The 22,840-nt window shown below is 33.8% G+C and overlaps 1 protein-coding gene across 1 annotated transcript in view; it reads left to right on the forward strand.

Moving 5' to 3' along the window:
• LOC140435181 (uncharacterized) overlaps nucleotides 1-22,840 on the forward strand; it is a 60,080-nt gene that overhangs the window by 16,999 nt on the left and 20,241 nt on the right. The window contains exons 5-9 of the mRNA XM_072523958.1: nucleotides 5,470-5,638; nucleotides 10,126-10,295; nucleotides 12,250-12,391; nucleotides 15,029-15,291; nucleotides 19,757-20,013. Of these exons, the coding sequence (XP_072380059.1) occupies nucleotides 5,470-5,638; nucleotides 10,126-10,295; nucleotides 12,250-12,391; nucleotides 15,029-15,291; nucleotides 19,757-20,013 (1,001 nt within the window). The remainder of the gene's footprint in view (nucleotides 1-5,469; nucleotides 5,639-10,125; nucleotides 10,296-12,249; nucleotides 12,392-15,028; nucleotides 15,292-19,756; nucleotides 20,014-22,840) is intronic.

Genomic DNA, 22,840 nt, shown 5'->3' on the forward strand with positions numbered 1-22,840 from the left:
TCGTTATCACTAATACCGATATGGTATGGTACCCATATGAGAGTGACAGTTGTATTTTGGTTTATTAGAAGCTGATATGTGTCATGAATATCTTGGACGATAGGATGATTAGTGGATATAGCATTAATTGAGTGTATAGAGAAAAGTGAATCAGAGCATATGGTTATGTTTGTATTTGGATATTGTTGGGCATATTTGAAAGCATGTGAGATAGCTAGTAGTTCACCAGTGTGGATACTACACCAAAGAGACATTTTAGAGAGTTCGATAGGCTGTTGTACAGTGGTTACAGAATATCCAACACCATTTTCAGTCTTTGACGCGTCAGTGTAAAGAACTATGTTATATTTATTTTTATTTATAAGTTCTAGAAAGAGAATTCTTGCTTGTTAAACTTGGCAAGGGAAATATCAGGATGTGGGAGTATGTTGGTTCAATAGGGATTATTATTGCTCACATGAGCTCAAATCCCCAATTTATAATATCACAAATAATTCATATCTCAGCACAGACGTTATTGCTTCTATCATACTAACCAACTTTGAACTATTAGCTTACATTATAATTTAATCTAGGCCATCTAGGCACCAAAAATATATTATTCGCCAATTCATTAACAGGCGAATGGACTTTAATTATTAAAATATTACTCGATATAATTTTCACAATGTTTGAATTATATACGGTGAAACTATAAGAAGTTAAGAATAATGTGAGATTATAAATTAAGGGATTAATTTGTGATTGAACAAGCCGTTTTATGGTATTTAACTTTAATGTCCAGGCTTTAACTCCATACAGAAAGAGTGAACCAACGTAGCATAAAATACCTCTAATTTGAACGTCTAAGCTCAGTTTTCGGTTAGAGACAATTTGCTTCCATTTATTGTACATGTTCCAAGTTTGTTCTATTCGCGTTTTTAATTCTATATCTGGATCCCACTTATTATTTAGTACTACTCCTAAGTATATGAATTTGTAAACTTGTCTAATTAATATTGCTCTGAAACTATTTTCTTGTGGCATTTTAAAGTAATTACTATTTAAATGGGAATAAGCCACAATTAAACGTTAAAGTACGTTTATTGACGTTTCAATTTCCACTTCGGAAATCGTTCTCAAAATACAAACATTGGTAAATTAAGCAAATTTTGTTTTTTTGTTACTTAGTGAAAAATTCTTCTAATTTAATTTTATCTGACTCATCTATATTGACAATTCAGACATACATTATACATTTTAAAGTAGACGACTTTTAAATGATATTGCCAATATTGTTGAGTTGCGTTCCTGGGACGACTTTACTTATAAGATAGTTCATTCGATTACATGAAATCAATTTTAACTTGAGAATATCCGTCAGAAAAGATCATAACATGTAATTCGTCTTTAAAAAGACAAATACATGCCATGATGACAGTAAAATTCTCCTGTTAGTGATTCCATAGTAAATTATGAGGGAAAAACCAGGATAAGACATCATAATACTATCCCGACATGGTAAGTAAAAAATAAAAAACTGAAAGAAACGGATGGTAAAAAGAGAAAAATCAAAGAAGCGGCTCTAATTATGCTAAATGAGACCAATTGTGTCGCGAATTCCTCGGCAGAATGTAGTAGGATCTGGTTACCCATATTGAAAGAGGAAGTTATTAAAATGAAAATACCATTATTGGTAAGTCAGTGACATATAGAGGATACATCATTTATGTTTTTTAAATAACAAACATAAAAAATCGGAATTTGGTGTTTATTGAAGGTGAACTAAATGTACGATCAAATACTTATGATATCGGGATAGTATTATGAGGTTTTTTCCTGGTCTTTCCCTCATAATTTACTATGGAATCACTAACAGGAGAATTTTACTGTCGTCATGGCATGTATTTGTCTTTTTAAAGACGAATTACATGTTATGATCTTTTCTGACGGATATTCTCAAGTTAAAGTTGATTTCATGTAATCGAATGAACTATCTTATAAGTAAAGCCGTCCCAGGAACGCAACTCAACAATATTGGCAATATCATTTAAAAGTCGTCTACTTTAAAATGTATAATGTATGTCTGAATTATCAATATAGATGAGTCAGATAAAATTAAATTAGAAGAATTTTTCACTAAGTAACAAAAAAACAAAATTTGTTTAATTTACTAATGTTTGTATTTTAAGAACGATTTCCGAAGTGGAAATTGAAACGTCAATAAACATACTTTAACCTTTAATTGTTGCTTATTCCCATTTAAATAGTAATTATTGTCTAAATAAGTGTTATTTAGACCAATGCGACAATTTTCATCGATTTTGCTAATCACCATTTAATCAAGATTTATTGTCAGTCCCATTGCTTTACTTGCATTATTAACTCTATCTAGTATATTTTTTAAGTCTTCCTTTTTTTGCTATCATAATGATTACGTCTGGATACCTGATATTGTTAATATAATAACCGTTTATTTTTATATCAATTTCGGCGCTGTCTAACGCTTGTGAAATTGTCTGTGATTGGGAAATGTCTGACACCTCTTTGTATACAGACGCTTTTAGTGGTGTGGTTGAAATATTTTAGGGTTGCTTCTTGGTTCCAATAGCCAAGCTTTCAAGCCTTCTTCCAAGCTTCCAATCTTTGATTAGCATGGTATATTTGATTCCCACTGGCAATACGTGCATTATTTTTGCTATCTACAAAATTCTTTTAATTAATTTCTGTGCCCAAATATGTAAAGGCATCCACACGTTCGATGGTATAGTTGTATATAACAATATTATTTTCATGGTCAGCTATTCTTTTGACTGCCGTCGTCTTAGTTTTTCTTTTGCTTATTTTAAGCCCCCTTCATACTTCAGGATCAATTTCCTTAAACACTTCCATTAGTCAGTGCTTGCTCAAGCTAATGATAATTACATCATCTACATATATGCAGTAATTTGTACCAAGTTGGTATTTATATGACCGATTACATTAGTTTTTCTAATACCCTCCTCAAGAACTAGTTGAACAGCATGGTTGATAGTGTGTCTCTCTGTATTTCTATGATGCTGCTATATTTGTTAGGTGGAAAATCTTCCATCATCCCTTTAATTTTTCCTTTTGATAAAATTATTACTTCGTTTTTCTACAGATTACATTCATTTATAATTAAACGGGATTCTACAAGAAAGGAACTAAATTCATAACAGGAATGGAAACAATAAAGATAGTTACTGCTGTTCGTTTCTGTATTCATTTGCATCTGTGTAAACATTGGAAAAATGTTCCGAATGCTATAAGTTAGTTTTTTTTTTAAATTCTGCTTTTATTATTTAGGTCTCTACTTTTACCCCGTTTCTAAAAGTTGGATTTACTAGTACAGTAAACTCGCGATTATCCGAGATAATTGGGACCGCGCATACCTCGGATACCGAAAAATTCATAGATCGGGTAATTGCTTAAAATAGACGAAATTCAAAAGTTATAACGTATGTAATTACTTAATTGAAGTATCTAAACCTGTATACAGAGTACATAGTTAAAATATATAGATAGGAAAACATTTACGTCTTTGATCATCTTCATGTTCTAAAAAAGTCTTTGATATATTTTTGTGTCAACTTCTGGCCTCGTTTTGACGCTGCGATGTTGCGCCAACGCTGAAGATGAAGGACATCGGTAGGGGTTGATTCTTCCTGTTGCTGAATGTAGGCGGGTGTAGCTCCAATCGCCTTCAATCCTTCGGAGCAAGATAAGTTCTCGATTATCTCATCTGTATCATCCTCAGTGACATTGTGTGGGTTGATAACCATATCGGCGATTGCATCATCAGTCAGTTCCATTTGCTGATATTGCATAATCCACCACTCGTTAACGTTTTCATCATTTATCGGCAGTTCCGTTGGTAACTGATTAGCGAAGTGTACTATTTCAGCAATACAGTTATTTTTATCGTTTCCACCACTTTTCGCTTCAATTTGAAACAGCTTTTGCCATGACTTTTGCAAAGTTGTTACTCTCACATCATCCCACGATGAAGCTATCCAGTAAGGCCAATCCTTAACAGTGATCTTTTTAAGGGCTGCTGTCACAGTAATTCCCTTATCTAACCAGGTCAACAACACTTGGAAAAGCCTTCGACGATAGTTCCATTTCTAAGCCTCTAAAACTCCTTGGTGCAGAGGTTGAATGAGAAATGTGACGTTTAGTAGCAAGAAAACAGCTTTAATGTCACCGCTAGCCAACAAACATGCATCTGGATGAGATGGCGCGTTGTCCAAATAGAACAGCTTTTCTTGGTAGACTTTTCTTTTTTAAGTAGGCCTCAACAACGTAAACGAACTCGTCAAAAGACCAATCTTTTTAAAAATTGGAATTTAAAAGCCCTTGTTTTCGTCGATTTTCCAATATGTAGAGGTCTTAATTGTAAGGATTCAAAAGTGTTACTACTCATCAAAAGAGTTACTCGTTCTTTGCTCTTTTTGTATCTAGGTGAAGGTTTTTCACTTTGGGCTGCCAGTGTTTTGGTTGGAAGCATTCTGAAATTTAGACCCGTTTCGTCACAATTGAAGATTTAGTCTGACTTGAGGCCATGCTTTAAAATGAGATATCTCAATATTAAATTAAAGGGCTCAATTTTAGATGAATTGGCCGAAAGTTTTTGACCCGAAGTGTTCAGTTATCGGATGTCATATTTTTTTTTCCATCTGTCCAGCCAAACATCACTTGCATTTTCCTTGCCATCCTTAAACCGTTTGTGAAACTCGACAGCCTTAGCTTGAAGCATGGGACTACTAATTGGCTAATCTTTTTGTTTACATCTCTAATCTCCCACAGTCACTTTAACACCTAGGTCAGCAGCAACCTTTTTTACTGACTCACCCTTATCCAAGCATTTTATAGCACTTAATTTTGTTTCTAAAGAAACCACAACTCGTTTACGTTTTAAATTCATATGGCACTTTAAGTTACGTAGTAACTACACAAAGAGAAGACATAAATTAACTTGTAAAAGCTTACTGTGGGACCAACCGAACAGCTAGCCGTGATGACTCAAACTGACGGGTGGGGAGGCGGCTCGTAGAGACATAGTGGCTAGAACAATAACACTCGCTAGTGACTCATCTCTTCAGCGTACCGACAACTAGCGCACACGCTTTAACTTGATCTCGCTCTCCAAGCTAATTTATTACATAATTTGTTTTTTTCAATTACTACCTTGTTTAATCCAGAGGCTCAGTTAGTCGGGACTCGGATAATCGCGAGTCTACTGTACTAGTATTTAGTGTACTAAATCTAGGTTCTGATATATGAAATAGCCGCTTCAGCTTTTGTATACTAACCAATTCACCGTGGCAAATATAAATGGAGGACGTAAAGTTGTAATTTAGTCGTTAGTGTATATTCAGCTATTGACCTCCAATCAACTAATTTTTAATAATCGACTCCGTTAAAAAACAGCTAAATGTTTTACATGTAAAAATGGTAGACTGCTTTTAGGGAGATTTTAAAGATGGTTATATCACTGGAAAAGGAGAAATGGTTCTTCCAGATCTAACTAAATACGAAGGCGAATTTTGTAATGGTTTTTTCCATGGTAACGGCTTTTTGAATATTCTAAATACCCCCAGATGCTATTATGGCGAATGGAAGAATGGAAAGAAAGATGGTTTGTTTATTTTATTTTTTATGTTTATCAAAGACGTATGTGATATTAAAATGTATTTAACATTATTTATAATTTACATTTAGGTTTCATGTAAATGTTTCCTTTAATTGAAACTATATATCGATGGCTTAAAAAGGAAATCTTAGAAATTTGAAGTTTAATATTGTAAGTCAATATTTGAAATTGACAAATCAGATTTTATGGTTGTTACCTTTTTTAGCTTATTGTGTCTCAACAACAACTGGGTTATTGACACTAGGTCAATTTTATTACTATACAATTTGCATTACATAAGGTATAATTTACAATAAAGAGAATATGTGAAAGAGAAAGTAATAAAGAAAATACACTAAATTTTGTACTACAAGTTTGTTTCTCGAAGGAAATCTAGTACATTCTAAACAAGTTCTAATTGGCTGAGGATCACCTTGTATAAAGTATTTTTTTTTGTTCTTGCTCTTATTTGACACACTGTGTAAGAATATGTTGAACGTTTCGTTGGTAGGTCGTATTTTGTGTAATTTCGAGGTTAAATTCTTCCATTGGTTTTGCCAGAACTTTTTAGTTTGGGACCTGAAAAGTAGTTTTAGATCTGATGCTAGTTGAACAGATTTCATATCTGATTTGGTTGTAATTGCTTCTTTTGCAGCAGTATCAGCAGTCTCACTACCTAAAATGCCAATATGTGAAGAATCCAGATGAATGTTATGTTTGTTCCAGAAGAAGTGAGACAGTTTATTGCTTCATGTATAACATAAACTAATGGATGTTCGGAATATGTATTTTTAATCGAGTCGATGGAGGACATCAAATCTGTACATATCGCAGTGTTCTTGGCTTTAGTTTGGTTACGTAAGCCTTTTAATGGTTGTAGGATGGAGTACAGCTCTCCTGTATGGATAGAGGTGAATTGTGGAAGGTATAACTTCTGAATGCTACTATTTAAAGTTTTTACAGAATATCCGACACCTGTCTCAATTTTAGATGCATATGTGTAGAGAATCTCATTATATGAGTTTGTGTTGACCAGCCCTAGGAAATATTGCCAGAATTTGGGTATTGGTCTCATTTTTATTAAGCAAAAGGTTAATTTTTGGTATGTTATTAACCCAAGGAGGAGTTGATGACAGTATATGAGTATCTGTTATTGAAAAATCCACAGGTCGTAAAAGGGGAGGTATGTCAGAAGAAGTTGTTGCCTGCAAAGCGAAAGGAGAAGTTCATCTGTTTCACAGGCGAAAACTTTCAAGGACTGGATCTGAAAGCTTCGAGACATATTCGTAATGCTGAATAATGTCAAGAGTCCTTAAATAAGCCTTTGATGATGACATATATACACAGCATCCATAATGCAGTCGAGAGCGAATGGGACATCTGTATACCTTAATTAGGATATCTTTATCAGTTCCCCAGTGATGGTTTGCTAGAGATTTTAATAGATTTATTCTAGCTAAGCAAGTAGCTTTGACGTTTTTAATCTGTGGTTTACATGTTAGTCGACTTTCAAAAATTAAACCTAGTATCTTGTGTTCATTAGCTACTGTGAGCGGAGTACCATTTAATGTAATTTGAGGTAATAATATGCTACGTGTTCTTCGACTGAATTTAAGTACTTTTGATTTTTCAACAGAGAAATTAAAATCAAAGATTATAGACCAAGAAGTTAGTTCATTTACTGCTTTTTGGATTAAATTTGTAGTTGTAAAAGTATCTTTACCGCGGCAATATAAAATCAGGTCGTCTGCATATAAGTTGTACTTCACTGGATTGTGAATATTCTTGCAAATATCATTAATAGTTATTATAAATAAAGTGGAACCTAGAACTGATCCTTGGGTACCCCATTTTCCTGAAGGTAGGTTAAGGAAGCTTTTCCGTTAACTAATACTTTGAAACGGCGATTAGAAAGAAACTGTTAGATATGTTGTTCCTTTAAATATGCTGGTGTGTGGATATATCTATGGTTCAAAGGAAATCTTAAAAATTTGAAGTTTTTTCTTTAAAGTCAATATTTGATATGGACAAATCTAATATTAAATTATGGCATTTGCCAGAAAACTGTGAATTATTATAGTGTGCTGAAATATAAAAGAATAGAGTTAAAAAATATCTGATATTGTTGATGGAACAAGATTGGAATGACCTATCAATTAACAGAAAGAAATGAATGAAAACTATTGAAACTTAAGGTCTATTGAGCTAAATTTTTTATAATGATAGCGAAACTTCGAAATGGAGAAGCAAGGACAACAACTGTACTAAATATTTGTGGAAAAGAAATTGTTTGGGTTAGGGAGAAGTAATTGACTTAGTTGAACATAAAAATATTACAAACACTGGGAATACAAAATCATAATAAGCAAGAATAACTAAAATGGTGAGATGACAAAAAGAGTAAATCTAGCTTGGGCCGTATATGGAGCATTAAGGGATATGTTTAAGGGCCTATCTCTTTAAAAGAAGACTTACTCAATCAGTCCGTGCTTTCTGTTATTCTGTTTTTATATATAAAACAGAAACTTTCACACCTCCTTTAACGGTTTCTAGAAAAATCATTCACGGATATAGTACAAAACTAGATATTATCTCAAAGAACTGAAGTCACTGATATCATACCCTGCATCATCAATCATTTTGTTGGAAGGTATTTGCCTTAAAGCCTTCCCAGTGAACACCTAATCATCCAAAATCAAGTAGTAGCATTGACAGAAAAGTACATATATCTTGGTCATGAAATTAGAATAGGCAAGGACAACTAGACCTGCGAATTTCAACGACGAATAACACTTGCTTGGGCGCCGTATGGTTCACTAAGAAACATCTTTAAGAGCAACATCCCGATAGCTATGAAACAGAAGACATTTGACCAATGCGTTCTTCCTATTATGACATACAGAGCAGAAGCTCTCACGCTCACAAAAACAACAGCACTAAAATGCTAGTGGCACAAATGCGCATGGAAAGATTAATTCTTGGCGTGAAAAAAAAGACAAAATAAGGACACAAGACTTAAGGAAAAGACAAGACAAATGCAGCAGAGGACGACCACCAACACGCTGGATGGACGACATTAGACGAATATCCGAGAAATGGCAACAAGAAGCACAGAAACGTGAAGAGTCTCGAAAAATAGGAGAGTCATGTCCAGCAGTGGACAGAAGAGGTTGCACGATGATCATCAATCAGCCCTAATTGGTCCATTGTTGAAACTATGCCCCCCTTTAGATATTTCCATCTATTGCTGTTCTGCGCCTCTTCTATCTAATTGGTCGCAATTCTTTTGACGTAGTCAGTCCATCGTGTTATGGGGTGTTTTGCAGCTTTACTTGTCTGCCCTCGTTCTCCACTCAAGCAATTTTTTTGTTTGCACCTGTTTTGTTTTGTTTGTTTGATTGCACCTAAAGTTTACTATTCTTGCAACATGTCTTCCCGGTCATTTTTGCCATGTATACGCTCGATAAAGTCTTCCACCTGGTTTGTACACGAATTTCCTCGTTTTTCAAACTGTTTTTTAAGCTTATCCGTAATGGATTGAAATATTTGTTTAAAATACGTCTCTCATTTTTACGAATGTACTCCAATCTAAACTTACTCTTCTGAGTAGCTCTCATGTCTGCTTGTTTCGCGTTGATCTTATTTCGCATTGTAGCGCCAGGGAAACACAACCCTTAAATTAATTATAAACTCATAACATGGTTTGAATTTAGATGTTTACTTTCGTAAAACTCAAAGTGGGTCAGTATGACATACGTTGGTATACATTCGTAATTTTTTAATAATGTTTAAACATGACACACTCATGCGTTATAATATGAAGTAAACTATATATTATGTAAGGTGACCCGTTTGCATGATATAAAAACGACACCGCTTTTAAATGGACGAATATCTGTAGTAGGAACCAACTGTAGTAAGAATCATAATGTAAATACATTAGATCCGTATTAGTACAAATGGTAATAGCTGTGTTTTTTTTTGGTGAATGATGTAAAATAAAGCCCCGTCGAGTACCACATAGAGAGACAAACCTCACAGTATCTTAAATACACAATTGTCTTATTTCCCACTTACTGGAAACGAGATTTGTCATTATTTTTGTTTTCCCATAGTGTATCTTTAAACCAACCCTTTAGTTTTATTTGCTGTAGTTGTAGCATAATTTTGGCTTCTCCAAAGTTGTATGTTATGAGAACTTATCATCGGCGTATCGGAGATGATTTATTTATGTTCTTCGATGTTAATACTCTTTGTTTCACTCCAATCTTTTAAATATCCTAAATCAGTTAAAATAAAATGCATAGCGGCAATAAAATTGACGTTGGCGGCATATATTGCCAGGATTGGGAATATATTCCGCAATATATACAAGAACTCAAGAACACAGTAAATAACGACAACTATAATAACACAATATCTTAATTATAATGATGATGACTCTTTATTTGGAGCAGAACTAAATTTTTAAAAAATATTAAAATCATTTTTAGGTTATGGTTGGATGATGTATGAGCCTGGTAACTGGTACGAAGGTAAATGGAGCAATGATTTACGACATAGTAAAGGCTTGAGAAAATACAAAAACGGTAGCAAATACAGCGGTGAATGGGTCGATAACAAAAAGCAAGGAAAAGGAAAGATGTTGTTTTTTAACGATGATGTGAGATTCCTTATTTTATAAATATTAATTATTGGTATTATTAAGTATCATTTCATTTTCTTATTGTATTATATCTTCTCTCTCTCTCTCTCTATTAAACTGTTAAAAATTTTATAAAAACAAAATTTATGGTAATTTCAAATAAAGATAATATTCCGAAAAATCTTGTCACAAGCAATGAGCAGATAGAGAGAGTGAAAAGGTATAAATATCTTGGTAGCTGGTTCGCCTAAATGCTAGATCTTTTACATGAAATAAAAGTCCGAATATATTATAACAAGAGCAGCATAGATAAAGATCAAACAATTTCTTTGTTGTATTACTCGTCAAAGCTAGGGATTACTTTCTAAATTTTGTTCATCTGGGTAGAGAGCAGATAGAGAAAATACTACTATTTCTAGAAAACCTTGGGAAATACCTGATTTTTAAACATATTCTATTCCTAGAAAACCTTGGAACTTGAATACCGAATTTTTAAACAAGGTCAACAGTGCAGTTTGATGCATCTGTTGTTCTCATCAATCAATCAATCAATCTCATCTCAATCATTGTTCTCTTCTTGGTTTATGATTTGTAACATTGCGAGGTTGTGCCGTCTATAGGACTGCTTACGGCGTCGCATCTCTTCTTCAACTTTGTTCTTTGTTTTGTGTTTAATTAAGTTTGTGGGTCCTGCTACTTTCTCGAATTCCCTTAGTTATTTTCTTAGAAATCTTTCCCTCAACTCAGTCTCCCCTAACTCCGTCCATAGCATTACAGGTTTCTTCTCGAAGTTGCGTACGTTGTGAAGTCATATCTCGATCGAACTTAAGTTCGATAGAATTTTTGGTAGGAAATTCGTCTCATTCGTCAATTATAGCGTCTTTTGTTAATCCGAAGATTGTTATGAATGTTTCTCGGATCTGTAAATTATCGATTTCGAAGTCGATAGCTAATTTGTTATTTATTTCCATCGATGAACTGTTTGCTAGTTTTGTTCTCACGCTATAACTTTCCAGTTATAGTCTTTGTATGCCTGTGCAATTTCATGCAACTTCATGTAAAATTTTGTCCATGGGTTTTTGCAATTTTTACGGATGTGACCTGGCATCTTGCATCTAAAGCACCTACTTTTGGCATCGTAGTTTCTTGGGACTGTACATTCCTGGTGTCGTTGAAGATTTTGATTTGCTCGGGCCTTTTTGTCTTCTATTGCTTAATATTTCTGGGCTGAGTCTTGTAATTTAGTTAAATATTTAAAGTCTCGGCGGCGAATATAAAACTTATGTTCCGGTAGTATAGCTATCCTATTTGTATATTCCTTTCAGTTTTTAATCTTTTGAAAAAGATTCTTTCGCCTAATTAGGTATTGTTAGAGTCTACGACAATATTTTCAATATTGGAATGGACACCAGCTGGTAAAAGAAGACGTGGAAGACCAAGATCTACATGGCTACAAGAAGTAACAAATGATCTCAACAGGGCGGGCGTACGGCAATGGAGAGAAAAAACCAGAGATAGGAAACAGTGGAGAAAAATAACAGGAAAAATTAAATAAAGAAAATGAGAACGGATCTAACTCGTAACATAGATCTAGAGAGCTTAAGCGGCGTAACCCCGTGTGGGGTGTTTAGCCACAATATATATATATATATATATATATATATATATATATATATATATATATATATATATATATATATATATATATATATATATATATATATGTATGTATATATAATTATTGTTAGAATTTTTGTGATATATCTATTATCTTACTAGTTTTGTTTTTGCTTTAAGGCAGACCTGAACAAGTCTGTCTAACGCAGGCCTAAATTAGTTTAACGCACTTTGTCTTTTACCCTTTCTCTCAATTTGTGATGATGGAAAAATATAGAGATTTATAGTTTAATATTCTAAGGTCAACTTATTTATGTAATATTGTCAGATGAATATATAGAGATACATTTTTTAGTACTATTTTGGCGAGTGGTATGACAATAAACCTCATGGCTATGGTGAATACATTTGGGACCTTGTTTTCAATCAAACGTTTTGTTTTCCGTTATACAATTGGTACAAGGGATCCTGGAAAACTGGAGAACGAGATGGAATAGGTATTTTATTTATAATATTTTTACTAAAACCTTTTTGAATATTTATATTTACTGTACTAATTATTTGATTCATTAATACATTGAATTCATGAGTAGGAGAAACCGGGGTTGTTTGTGACAATTTTCACATTTAATTTTTGGTACGTCTTTTTATTTATTTGGTGTTCATTGACACACATCCTATGATGTTTTTCTTTGGTTGATATGTCCTTATTACTAATTTTAAATAACATATTAATGAGACAATGCAGTAATTTTGTACAATAACCAAAATACATGTTTAGTTTGTTTTCTTGGTACTGCCCAAATTTAAATTAATCGCGCAATATCGTTAGTTAGTTTTGAAATAACGTACATGCGTTAGTATTTGAACATCAAAACCAAGTTCTATTTGTTGCTGTAGTCGCTTAATAAAATAATTTGTAAACTCAAAAATATTTAAAAAAACTTACATAGAAGTAAGAACTTGTGTATAATGGTATATTATATATTAAAAATTTATCCAAAAGGATTACAAATCTTCAAAACGTTTTCGGTCCGGTCGGACCATTATCAGGGAAAAAACATTAAAATTAGTTGAAACTAAATACGTAAACAGATGTAGAAAGCCTTTTGTTACATGAAAATCAGGGTGAATTTTAATATTTTAATGACACTAGATCGATGTTATAAGTTTGAACATGAAGGTAACATACATCTTCCCTGTTCGAAAGTGGGGACACCCTTGCCCAACTCAGAGGTGGCGTAGGGCGTGGGCGACGTGGGCCACAGCTCATGCCTTCGCGGTCCGTGGGGCCTCGCGCCATGCAGATTTATGTATTACTTAAACCTAATAGGTAATAACGAGTAAGTAACCAAAACAAAAAATTGTAACAAGCCATGTAACAAGCCTACTAATATTCAGAGCGCGCCCACACTCTCGTGTTTTTAAAATTTTCAGACACGCCCCGACTCCGACCAATAGCCGACGGACCAATATGCCTATCCACAAACGAAAGTGGTAAGAAAAAGCCACGAGCGCACCGAAAAAATTGCTTGCGTCGCTATCGCTCGCGAGAAATCCTCGCTGCAATGCACGTCACAGTATAGTACAGAACTATATGAATCGATAGCGTCGACATCTAAAAAACATTCAGTCGCGATTGAGATTCCTATGAATTTGGGAAGTACTGATGGAGAACCACTAAATACTGATACCGAACGACAGTCTAAAATTGATACAAAATCAATATCTATGGAATCAGATTCCGACGATGAAATTCCTGTTTCCCGAGAGCAATATTCTCGAGAGGATCACGAAAAAAAATTAAAATTTGTTATCCCCCAACTAGCAGCGATGCAATGTTTAGCGTCATGATGTAGTTCAGAACGGCTCATCAAAATAATTTTATTAAATATTGGTTATGAAGATTATCTCAAAGACGACGACCGTAGTCACTAATGTTCAATTCTCTAGAAAATTGAATAATGGTGAAATTCAACATCGTTGCTAGTTAGTTTATTCTAATTCTCCAAATGAAGTTTTCTGTTTTCCATGAGGACTTTTTAGCAATTCACAAACTTAGATGGTACAGGGAGAATGCTGTGACTAGAAACATTTAAGCACTATTTTCCAAAGACACGAGAAAACCAAAAAAACATATGGTTTTTATGTTCCAATGGATAACATTAGAGGGAGGCATAAAACACCAAAAAACACTATACAAAGAAAGCGAAAGACTAATTTGCTAATCTCAAAAACATTGGTACAATTTGTTTGAGGGATTAATCGATATTATAAACTTCTTAGCCTCTCATAATGTCGCATTCAGAGGTAACAGAGAAGATATAAAGACAGAAAATGACTTTAGGAATAGTGGGAACCTAATTGATTTATTTAAATTTGTATCAAAACTTGATTCTATTTTACGAGAACATATGAGACTTATTACTGACAAACAACTTACAGCTCATTTCTTGAGCTAATTCGGAATTAATATTATTCATTTAAATAAACTTTCAGACTAAGACTTTTCAGATAAGAAATTCTTGTTTGTATTTAAAATATTCGGTGGTTCTTCTTTTGTTGTCAAATGGATATTTTTGTTATTACTGATAGTTAATAATGTAATATAATCTGGCTTACAGAGCCTCTGATATAACCCCTACTCAGGAACTTCACCAACTCACTCTTGTAATTTTTCACTGGTATATGTAACTCAAAATTCGCTTAACTTAAGAGCCGATATTTACGTACAACTTTCATGTCGGAAATCCAAGTTTCTACTTCTATGTAAATTTTTTAAACTAAGGTATACAGTCAACCGCTGAGATTTTCCCCTTTTACTTTGACAAAAATAACTACTGGTGAATCAAAATTATAAAAATTAGTCAAACAGCCGTAATATATCAGCGATCGAAGCTAAAATCACACTAAATATAAAATAGCGAACGCCTATCCTGTTAAGATGATCGCTATATGGCTGACGTTTACCGGGCGATGTCAGAAGCCTCTGTCACAACCTACTCGTATAACAGCCAACCCCAAAGTCCCCTACAGTTTTAGTATATCTTATTTATCGATAATAACCAATGTACAAAATAATAAGTATCTTGTAAAAAAATTAAATGTTACTTTATATGCTTTAATTTCTATAGGAATAATGAATTTTGGAACAGATTGTGGTGCAACCTACGCAGGTACTTGGCGCAAAAATTTCAAGCACGGTCCTGGTTTGATGGTGTGCGGTAATGGATTGGTTCTGGAGAGTAATCCACTGTTTGAATTTAATAAGGGCGTGCATAAAAACCACCAAATCTCATTAACTGAGTTGTGCGAGCAGAATATGGACAAGGATTATGAACAGCTTATTGAAAATAAGTGTTCTTATCAAGGCATACTACAGTTGGTGAATACGGAGGTTTGTTTTTTAGATTAAGTGTTAGTGTATATCTATGTATATTTTTGTCCAAATTTAATAAATATAGTCCCTAAAACTTATTTCTACAACGCATATCTTCTTCTTTTTAAGCCACTTTTTGTCCACTCTTTCAGAGTTCTCCATAATGTCCTGTCCTGTGCTATTTGAAACCACCTTTTCCTGTGCTTTTTGATACTGTCAAGCCATATTTTTTTCTTCGCATATCTTGTTTTTCAGTTACTTTTAGTCTACTTCTGAACATAGGCCCCATTTATATTGACATGACATTTTTTTTGGCCTTAGGTTCAAGACTTATTTAGCCAGACAATTGGTTTAATAAGTAGAAACATACTATCCTGACATGTGCTAGTTAAATGCACCTTGTCCTGTGCTTTTTAATATCATTAAACCGTCTCTTCTGGGGGATTCCGATGCTACGTTTTATCTATCTTGGTTGCCAGTGTGCCAGTTTAGTCGTCCATATAGTTTAATCTGTCCGAGCTATATTTCCTACCCATTGCTATTTCTGTTCTGAAACCTTAGTTTTTTGATCTTCTTCTTCTTCGCGTGCCATATCAGAATTATCCAACGTTGGCGATCACCATTGCAAAGGCCTCCCGATCTTCTGCAATATGAAATAATTGTCCTGCATTTGTTATCTGTGTCCATTCACGAATGTTTTTTAAGCAAGAAACTTGTTTTCCTCCTACACCTCTACGGCCCTATATTGTACCTTTAAAGATCAGTTGTAATATTTTATATCGTCTTCCCCTTACTATATGTCCCAGATAAGACATTTTTCGATATTTAACGGTCTTTAGCAGTTCTCTATCTTTGTTGACGCTCCTTAGAACTTCATTAGTTTTCCTTGCTGTCCAAGGTATCTTCAGCATTCGTCTATGAACCCACATTTCTAATGCTTCAATTTTGTTCATGATAGTTTCTTTGATAAGTTTATTAATTTGCTTTTTTGCCTCTAAGACTAATACGGTCCGTTCCACTGGGTTTTACATAACTCTTAATTGATTTCCAGAGTTTTTTGTTACAGCTATCGTTTCAGAGCCATATATTGCTACTGGTTATATAAATGCATCGTAAAACTTTCTCCTTAGATTTATAGAAATATTATTATTTCCTAGTGTATACTTTATTTTTCCGAATGCATAATTTCGAACATAATTGCTTTGCATGCATGGTTTAAACTACCAGCTCTCAGAATAAATATTTAAAAATCGCCACACGACAATAAAGCATTAACTTACATTATGATTAATCAAAGATGCCATAATAGCATTATAAGTACAAAACCGAAGCATGTTCATATATTTCCACCGACCACACCTTGCTTGTAGCCAAACTTAAAATTAAACTAAAAAGAATTAAAACGAAAAAGAAAGAACCAAAATCACACATGAACTTAGTAAATAAAGAAGAACCAAAGCAAAACCAAGTCACAATGTCGAGAACTTAAGAATAGAAATACGGAAAATGGAGAGAGAAAGAGAAGATCCTGACAAGTTGTGGTCTGAATTAAAAACAATAATTAAACATACTGAATATAACCTAAACAACACAAACCAACAGTCTGAAAAATGATAGATGGCTAATGAAATAATAAAATCGTTGATGTACTTTAAAATAAATGAGAAAAAAACCAAAGTAATGACTTCGATCTCGAACAATAGAGATAGAGCTAGAAACGCCGAACAAAACTTCAGCGTCGACCAATATAATTTTGAATTTGAAGTAAACAGGTTTATCCATGCTATTTACCATAACAAGCATACATCAAAAAAGTAGAACAAAGGATACGGTTAGGAAACAAATGTTATTTTGGGCCAAATAAGCAGCTAAAGAAGAGAAATTTTAGCTAATATACCAAACTAACAATATATAGAGCATATTCTAAGAATTCTGACATATAAATCAGAAACATGTACCATCTTCTACAAGTTATTTAAAGAGAGAAAAAATTTCCGAGCTGTACGAGAAGTATAAAAAACAGTAAATAGTAAAGATGTAATATCTTTTATTAAAATAGGTAGGCTTGGATGTGCTAAATATATGTCAAGAGCAAAATAAAACTACCTACTAACACAAACCCGATTATAGCTGCCAGCAGCACATAGAAGTACGGGTAGACCAAGACTGAGATAGAATTATGGTGTGAACTAAGACGCGAGAAAGACTGGCGCAGCAAACTGCCAATGGTAAGCTTTGAACATAAACGACTAGCAAAATATACTGGAAAAAATAGAGGCTCAACTAGGACGACTGATGATGCTGATGGTAGTTTTTTACTTGGAAGTATTAGAAAGTAATCAAAAACAGTAATAAACATTTTGGATAACTTCGTCGCTAATAAAGGTATGTTATATAAAGTTTATTGCAGAAATATGGATGAAAATTTATGGAAAGTAAGTAGGATACCAGAAAGTGAAGTGATGGAAGTTAAACGACTAGAATTTGGCAAGAGTTTTTAAGAGTAGAGTGCTTTAAAGCTTGAGGAAAAGATACCTTAAGTGACTGTTGGGAAGCCAAGAGTAAAGTTGGGATGCGACTGGTAGAAGAAGTGCTAGGAAAAACATCTGGTAAATGGCCTCCTAGAGACTTGGTGGTGGAACGACGAAGTAAAACAGAGCTTAGAGAGAAGAAAGCGTCTAGAAAGAGGTATGATAGGTCTAAAAGATTACCTGCACAGCTGCAAGAAGAATTGGAAACACCCGACGGGATGAAAATGTTACACAGCATTGCAAAAGTAAGGGACAAATCATTAAAGGAATTGACCCATGTGCGGTAGATTAAGAGTGAAGATAAAAGAGTATTAAGAACCGATGTTCAAATAAAGCAAAGATAGTATGAGTACTTTAGAAAGTTGCTAACTAAAGAAAACCAGAGAAGAGACAGGTGATGCGGTATCTTAAATGACAATGTAATACCGGGGATAGCAACAGATGAGATTGTTGAGTCGTTAAATAGACTGAAGACTGGTAAGGACTTAATGGAATACCTGTTGAGGTTTGGAAGGCTCGAGGAGAGAAAGGGATTGATTTTTTGTGGCAAATTATAAATAGAATATATGAGGAAGAAAGGATGCCCAATACATGGAGAGAGATTGTCACGGTAACGCCGTATAAAGATAAAGGGGACATTCTTGCGTTGACAGTTAGTACAGCTGTATAAAAATAAAGGAGACAGTTAATTAGCGAGAAGAAAAAAGAGCTACATTTGGTATTTATAGATCTTGATAAGGTGTTCGACACAGTCCTTAGACAAGAGCTATAGAGATGGATGAGAAAATAATGGGTTCTTGAAAAATACGTAAAGCTCGTGAAGGATATGTATGAGAGAGCGTACACCAAAATTGTGTCGGATTGACCGAAAGTTTTCCAGTGACTGTTGGTTTGCATCAAGGCTCTTCACTGAGTCCCTACCTGTTTAATCTTGTTATGGATGTACTGACAGAGAAAGTAAGGGACTGGGCTCCTTGGTCAATGTTCTTTGCTGATGATATCGTGTTAGTAGAGGAAAGCAAAGATATGATGAAGAAGAAGTTGGAGGTTTAGAGAAGGGCTATTGAAGAGAAAGGACTTAAGATTAGCAGGTCGAAAATAAAGTATATGTGGTTAAGAGGTAGAGAAATGGTTGGAAAGAGTAGGACAATTAAAATACCTTGGCTCCTACATAACTAAAAATGGGACATTAGATCGAGAAATTGCCCACAGAATACAGATTAGTTGGTTTAATTGGAAGCGAATGAGCGCGGTACTTTGTGATCAAAAAATCGGTAAAGGGCTAAAAGGAAAATGATACAAGAGTGTGGTGAGACCTGCGTTGGTATACAACGGTGAAATGTGGCCTGTAAAGAAGATTCAGGAAAAGAAGATGGAGGTAGCGGAAATGAAAATGTTACGGTGGATGTTGGGTAAGAATAGAAGGGACAGGATTAGGAACATTAGGACATTGATTAGGGAAAGAGCCGGGGTGACTACAGTTTCAGAACAAAGACTATAATGATTTGGTCATATCAGACGTGGAAATGAAAAGTATGTGGGATGAAGGATATAGCTGTTAGAAGTTAATGGAAAGAGAGGTAGAGGAAGACTGAAGAGAAGATAAAAGGACTATGTGGCAGAAGACTTAAAAGAGAAATGTTTAGGTGACGAAACTATGATGATCAGAAATATATGACGACGAAGAGTAAGTAACAGCGGCCCCTGAAAAGGGAGAAGCTGAGAAATAAAATAAGAAAAAGATGCATGAATATTTATAAAATGTTTTATTTTTATTTATTTTAAAAACTAGAGCTCAGAACATTTGAAATTAGTACTTTTTTGGTGAAACAATATTTTGTTTTTATCGGATTGAGTAATTTATCTTAACATAAAATATCCGTCCTAAATTTATTATTATTAATAAAAAATAAAAGTATATATTTTTTTTCTAAATGTACTATTAATTCTAGATAGCTTACTCAGATTTTGATGACCAGTTATTAGCAAATATTACACACAACAGCAAAAACATACCACAGAACATGTTTGTTAATTCAATAGATAATATCACTGGATGGTGTCCTTTATATATTCCCACACATAGTATAACCGAAGATGTAAACATGGAATATTTCGTCGATATTATTTTTGCATACCATTTAGATAATCTACGATCTGTTGACTATGTCAATTTTATGAGCAATATAGTTATGAGCCCCAGCAGAACGTAAGTCTATCTTTTGTATTGCATAGAATATTCGCTTTTATATTTATTTCGATACTTTAGGAACTGAGTGGGTAGTAATAATTCCTATATCACGTTTAAGCATTTTCTCGTACATCTTCAGAACGCGTTTCTAAAAATGGTTCTTTTCAGTTTTTTTTTATTTGTTTTTTCATAATTATTCTTACTTACTAACTTTACAGTTAAGTGTGTAAGTCAGTTGCGAATTGTGAACCCATAGAAAGGCAATCCCTTCCTGTTCGTGTACAAAACTTTAAGTAAGCTATGTGCGGAAGTCAATCTATACACCAGGAAGTTCGATGGGGCCTGCAGTTTTGTGAGTAGATAAGGGAGTTTCTTTCTGGACGTTTGACGTATACACTGCCAAAAGATAAGCATTGAGTTCTTAAGATGATCTGGGGGCTCGGAGATTATGGCAATCGATGGTGTTTAGAGTGCCCCTCGAGTACGACATAACAAGGAAGTATAAGATTGTCCAAAGATTGAAAAGAACAGTTGTATACTTCAGGAATTAACTGTTTTTTTCCGATGTTGTCGTTCAGTCTGTACATTACTGATTTTCACCAACTGAAAAAGCTGATGGCTATAAATACTGCAATTATTGGATACCTCAAAAAGTAAGTGGTCTAATCGCAACAGGGCACTAAAGAAATTTGTCTTTTTTTTCAAGACAATTTCAATATATCTTACACTCTATGAGAAGTCATGTTATGTTTATACTACAAAAAGTACTAAACTAAACCATCTTCTAATGTTTATTGATTTTGTTTTACCATTTGTCATCCACATTTATTACAATATTATATTTCCGGACTTTTTAGTTATCGTTGCGAAACTAAAACCTTAATTTAAGTACGCAAATCAGCTTCTCACTGTCATCTCTAATTTCACTTAGTTTTTCATTGCATCCCAAAAGTTTTTTCTATTTAATGGTCTTCCGATTTTTGCAAGTCTTAAATATTTAAACTCTTATACAATTTAAGAATTATAATAATACAATACAATTTAAGACTGGCTACTTCTCCATTATAAAAAGCTCTAGGTCTTCAAGATCCTCATATATTTATAAATAAATATTTTTCTGTAATACTAAAGCGAAAAGGATGATAATGACTATAAATTTCTATATTAGTTAATTTGTTTTTTTTTTTTTTTTAATATTTTTCTTTTTCTTAATATTTGAATGTTTTTTTACATTCTTTTACTATCTCATCTATTACATTTATGAATAGCACTGGGCTGAGACTTCCCCCTTGTCTAATTGCTTGAGTTGTTCCAAATGGTTCTGACTGTATATTTAACATTCTTACTGTATTTGTTGTTTTCGTGTATATACTCTTTGTTGCTTCTATCAGTTCTTCACTTACTTGTTTCTTTTTTAGGCTTTCCCATATATCTTTTCTTTTTGACTGAGTCGAATGCTTTTTTCCATGTCTATAAAGCTCAGATATATTTCTTTATTTTTCTTTAAGGCTTTTTCTATTACTTGTTGCATGGTGAATATATGGTCTTGTGTGTTGTGTCCTTTCCTGAATCCACTTTGTACGTCCTCTAATTTATGTTCTATTTCTTTTCTCATTTTCGTTTCTATTATGGTTTCGTAAAGTCAAATATACTTTATTTTAAAGTAAAATAATTGTGACTTATTTTCAATAAATATAGTAAATTGTTTTTTCTTTTCCTTTTTGTTATGGGTTCTTTTCGGTTTTGTTCATTTAGTATTAGAATACCTTTCTGTTTATTTTTTTTATCTCACGTATTATTTTGCTGATATACACTATGTTATTACCTTTGGGTAAAAAGCTAAAAACAATTATATTTGTTCACCACCCTTATGGGGATAAATGTTACATATTTCCATATTTAACTAAATTGGCCCCTTGGCGGTTGTGGTGAGTTGCAAAATTACACATAATATAGAAGAGCTTCTTAAATCTCTTAGTTTTTGTTACAACAAAGACCTATGTACTGTGGTCTGATGATGGGGCATATATTGTAAGCCTCGAAACCGGTAGGCTAAAATTTTCATCATCATTTGGCTCAACAACTCTATGTGAATCTTGGCCGCGTTTACTATTTCCCTCCATTGTTGTCGATCCTGAGCAGCTATTTTCCATTGTTATATTTTCATTTTGTAGATCACTGGCTACTGCGTCCTTCTATCTTTTTCTTGGGCGACCAACTGACCTTCTGCCATCGGGACTTTCCCAGAATGTGGCGTTCAGGAGTCTTTCGTCACTTGATCTTAGTACGTGGCCCGCCCATCTTATTTGGTTTGCTTTAATGTAGCGTACTATGTTTTCACCTCCATATACTGTCTAGAGTTCATCATTGTGCCTTCTTCTCCATTCTCCTGTTGTCTCTTCTCTGCAAGGTTCATAGATAGTCCGCAGTATCTTTCTTTCCAGTACCAGTAATCTTGTCGTTTCCCGCTGGTTCAGAGTCCATGTCTCGCTTCCATACGTTATTGTGGGACGAATTGTTGTCTTGTACACTCTTATTTTTGCTGGTATTGAGAGTATTTTTGATTTAAGTATGGTCAATATTGAGTAATATGCGGTTCTTCTTAACCATCATGTACTTGGTCTTGTCCTTGTTGACCTTTAGACCAACTTCCTTGGCTCCATTTTCGAATAGGGTGAAAACTCCTTTTGCATCTCTGGTGGATTGTGCAATTGTGTCCACGTCATCCGCAAACGCCAATAGTATTTTTAATCCTTCCCTAAAATTTACTTCCTTCCCTAACAATATAAAATAATAACAATATATTTACAATAATAAAAAACTACTTAAGATTGTGAGGATTGAC

The sequence above is a fragment of the Diabrotica undecimpunctata genome, chromosome 1 (assembly GCF_040954645.1).
Source record: "Diabrotica undecimpunctata isolate CICGRU chromosome 1, icDiaUnde3, whole genome shotgun sequence".
In the NCBI taxonomy this organism is placed as follows: domain Eukaryota; kingdom Metazoa; phylum Arthropoda; class Insecta; order Coleoptera; family Chrysomelidae; genus Diabrotica; species Diabrotica undecimpunctata.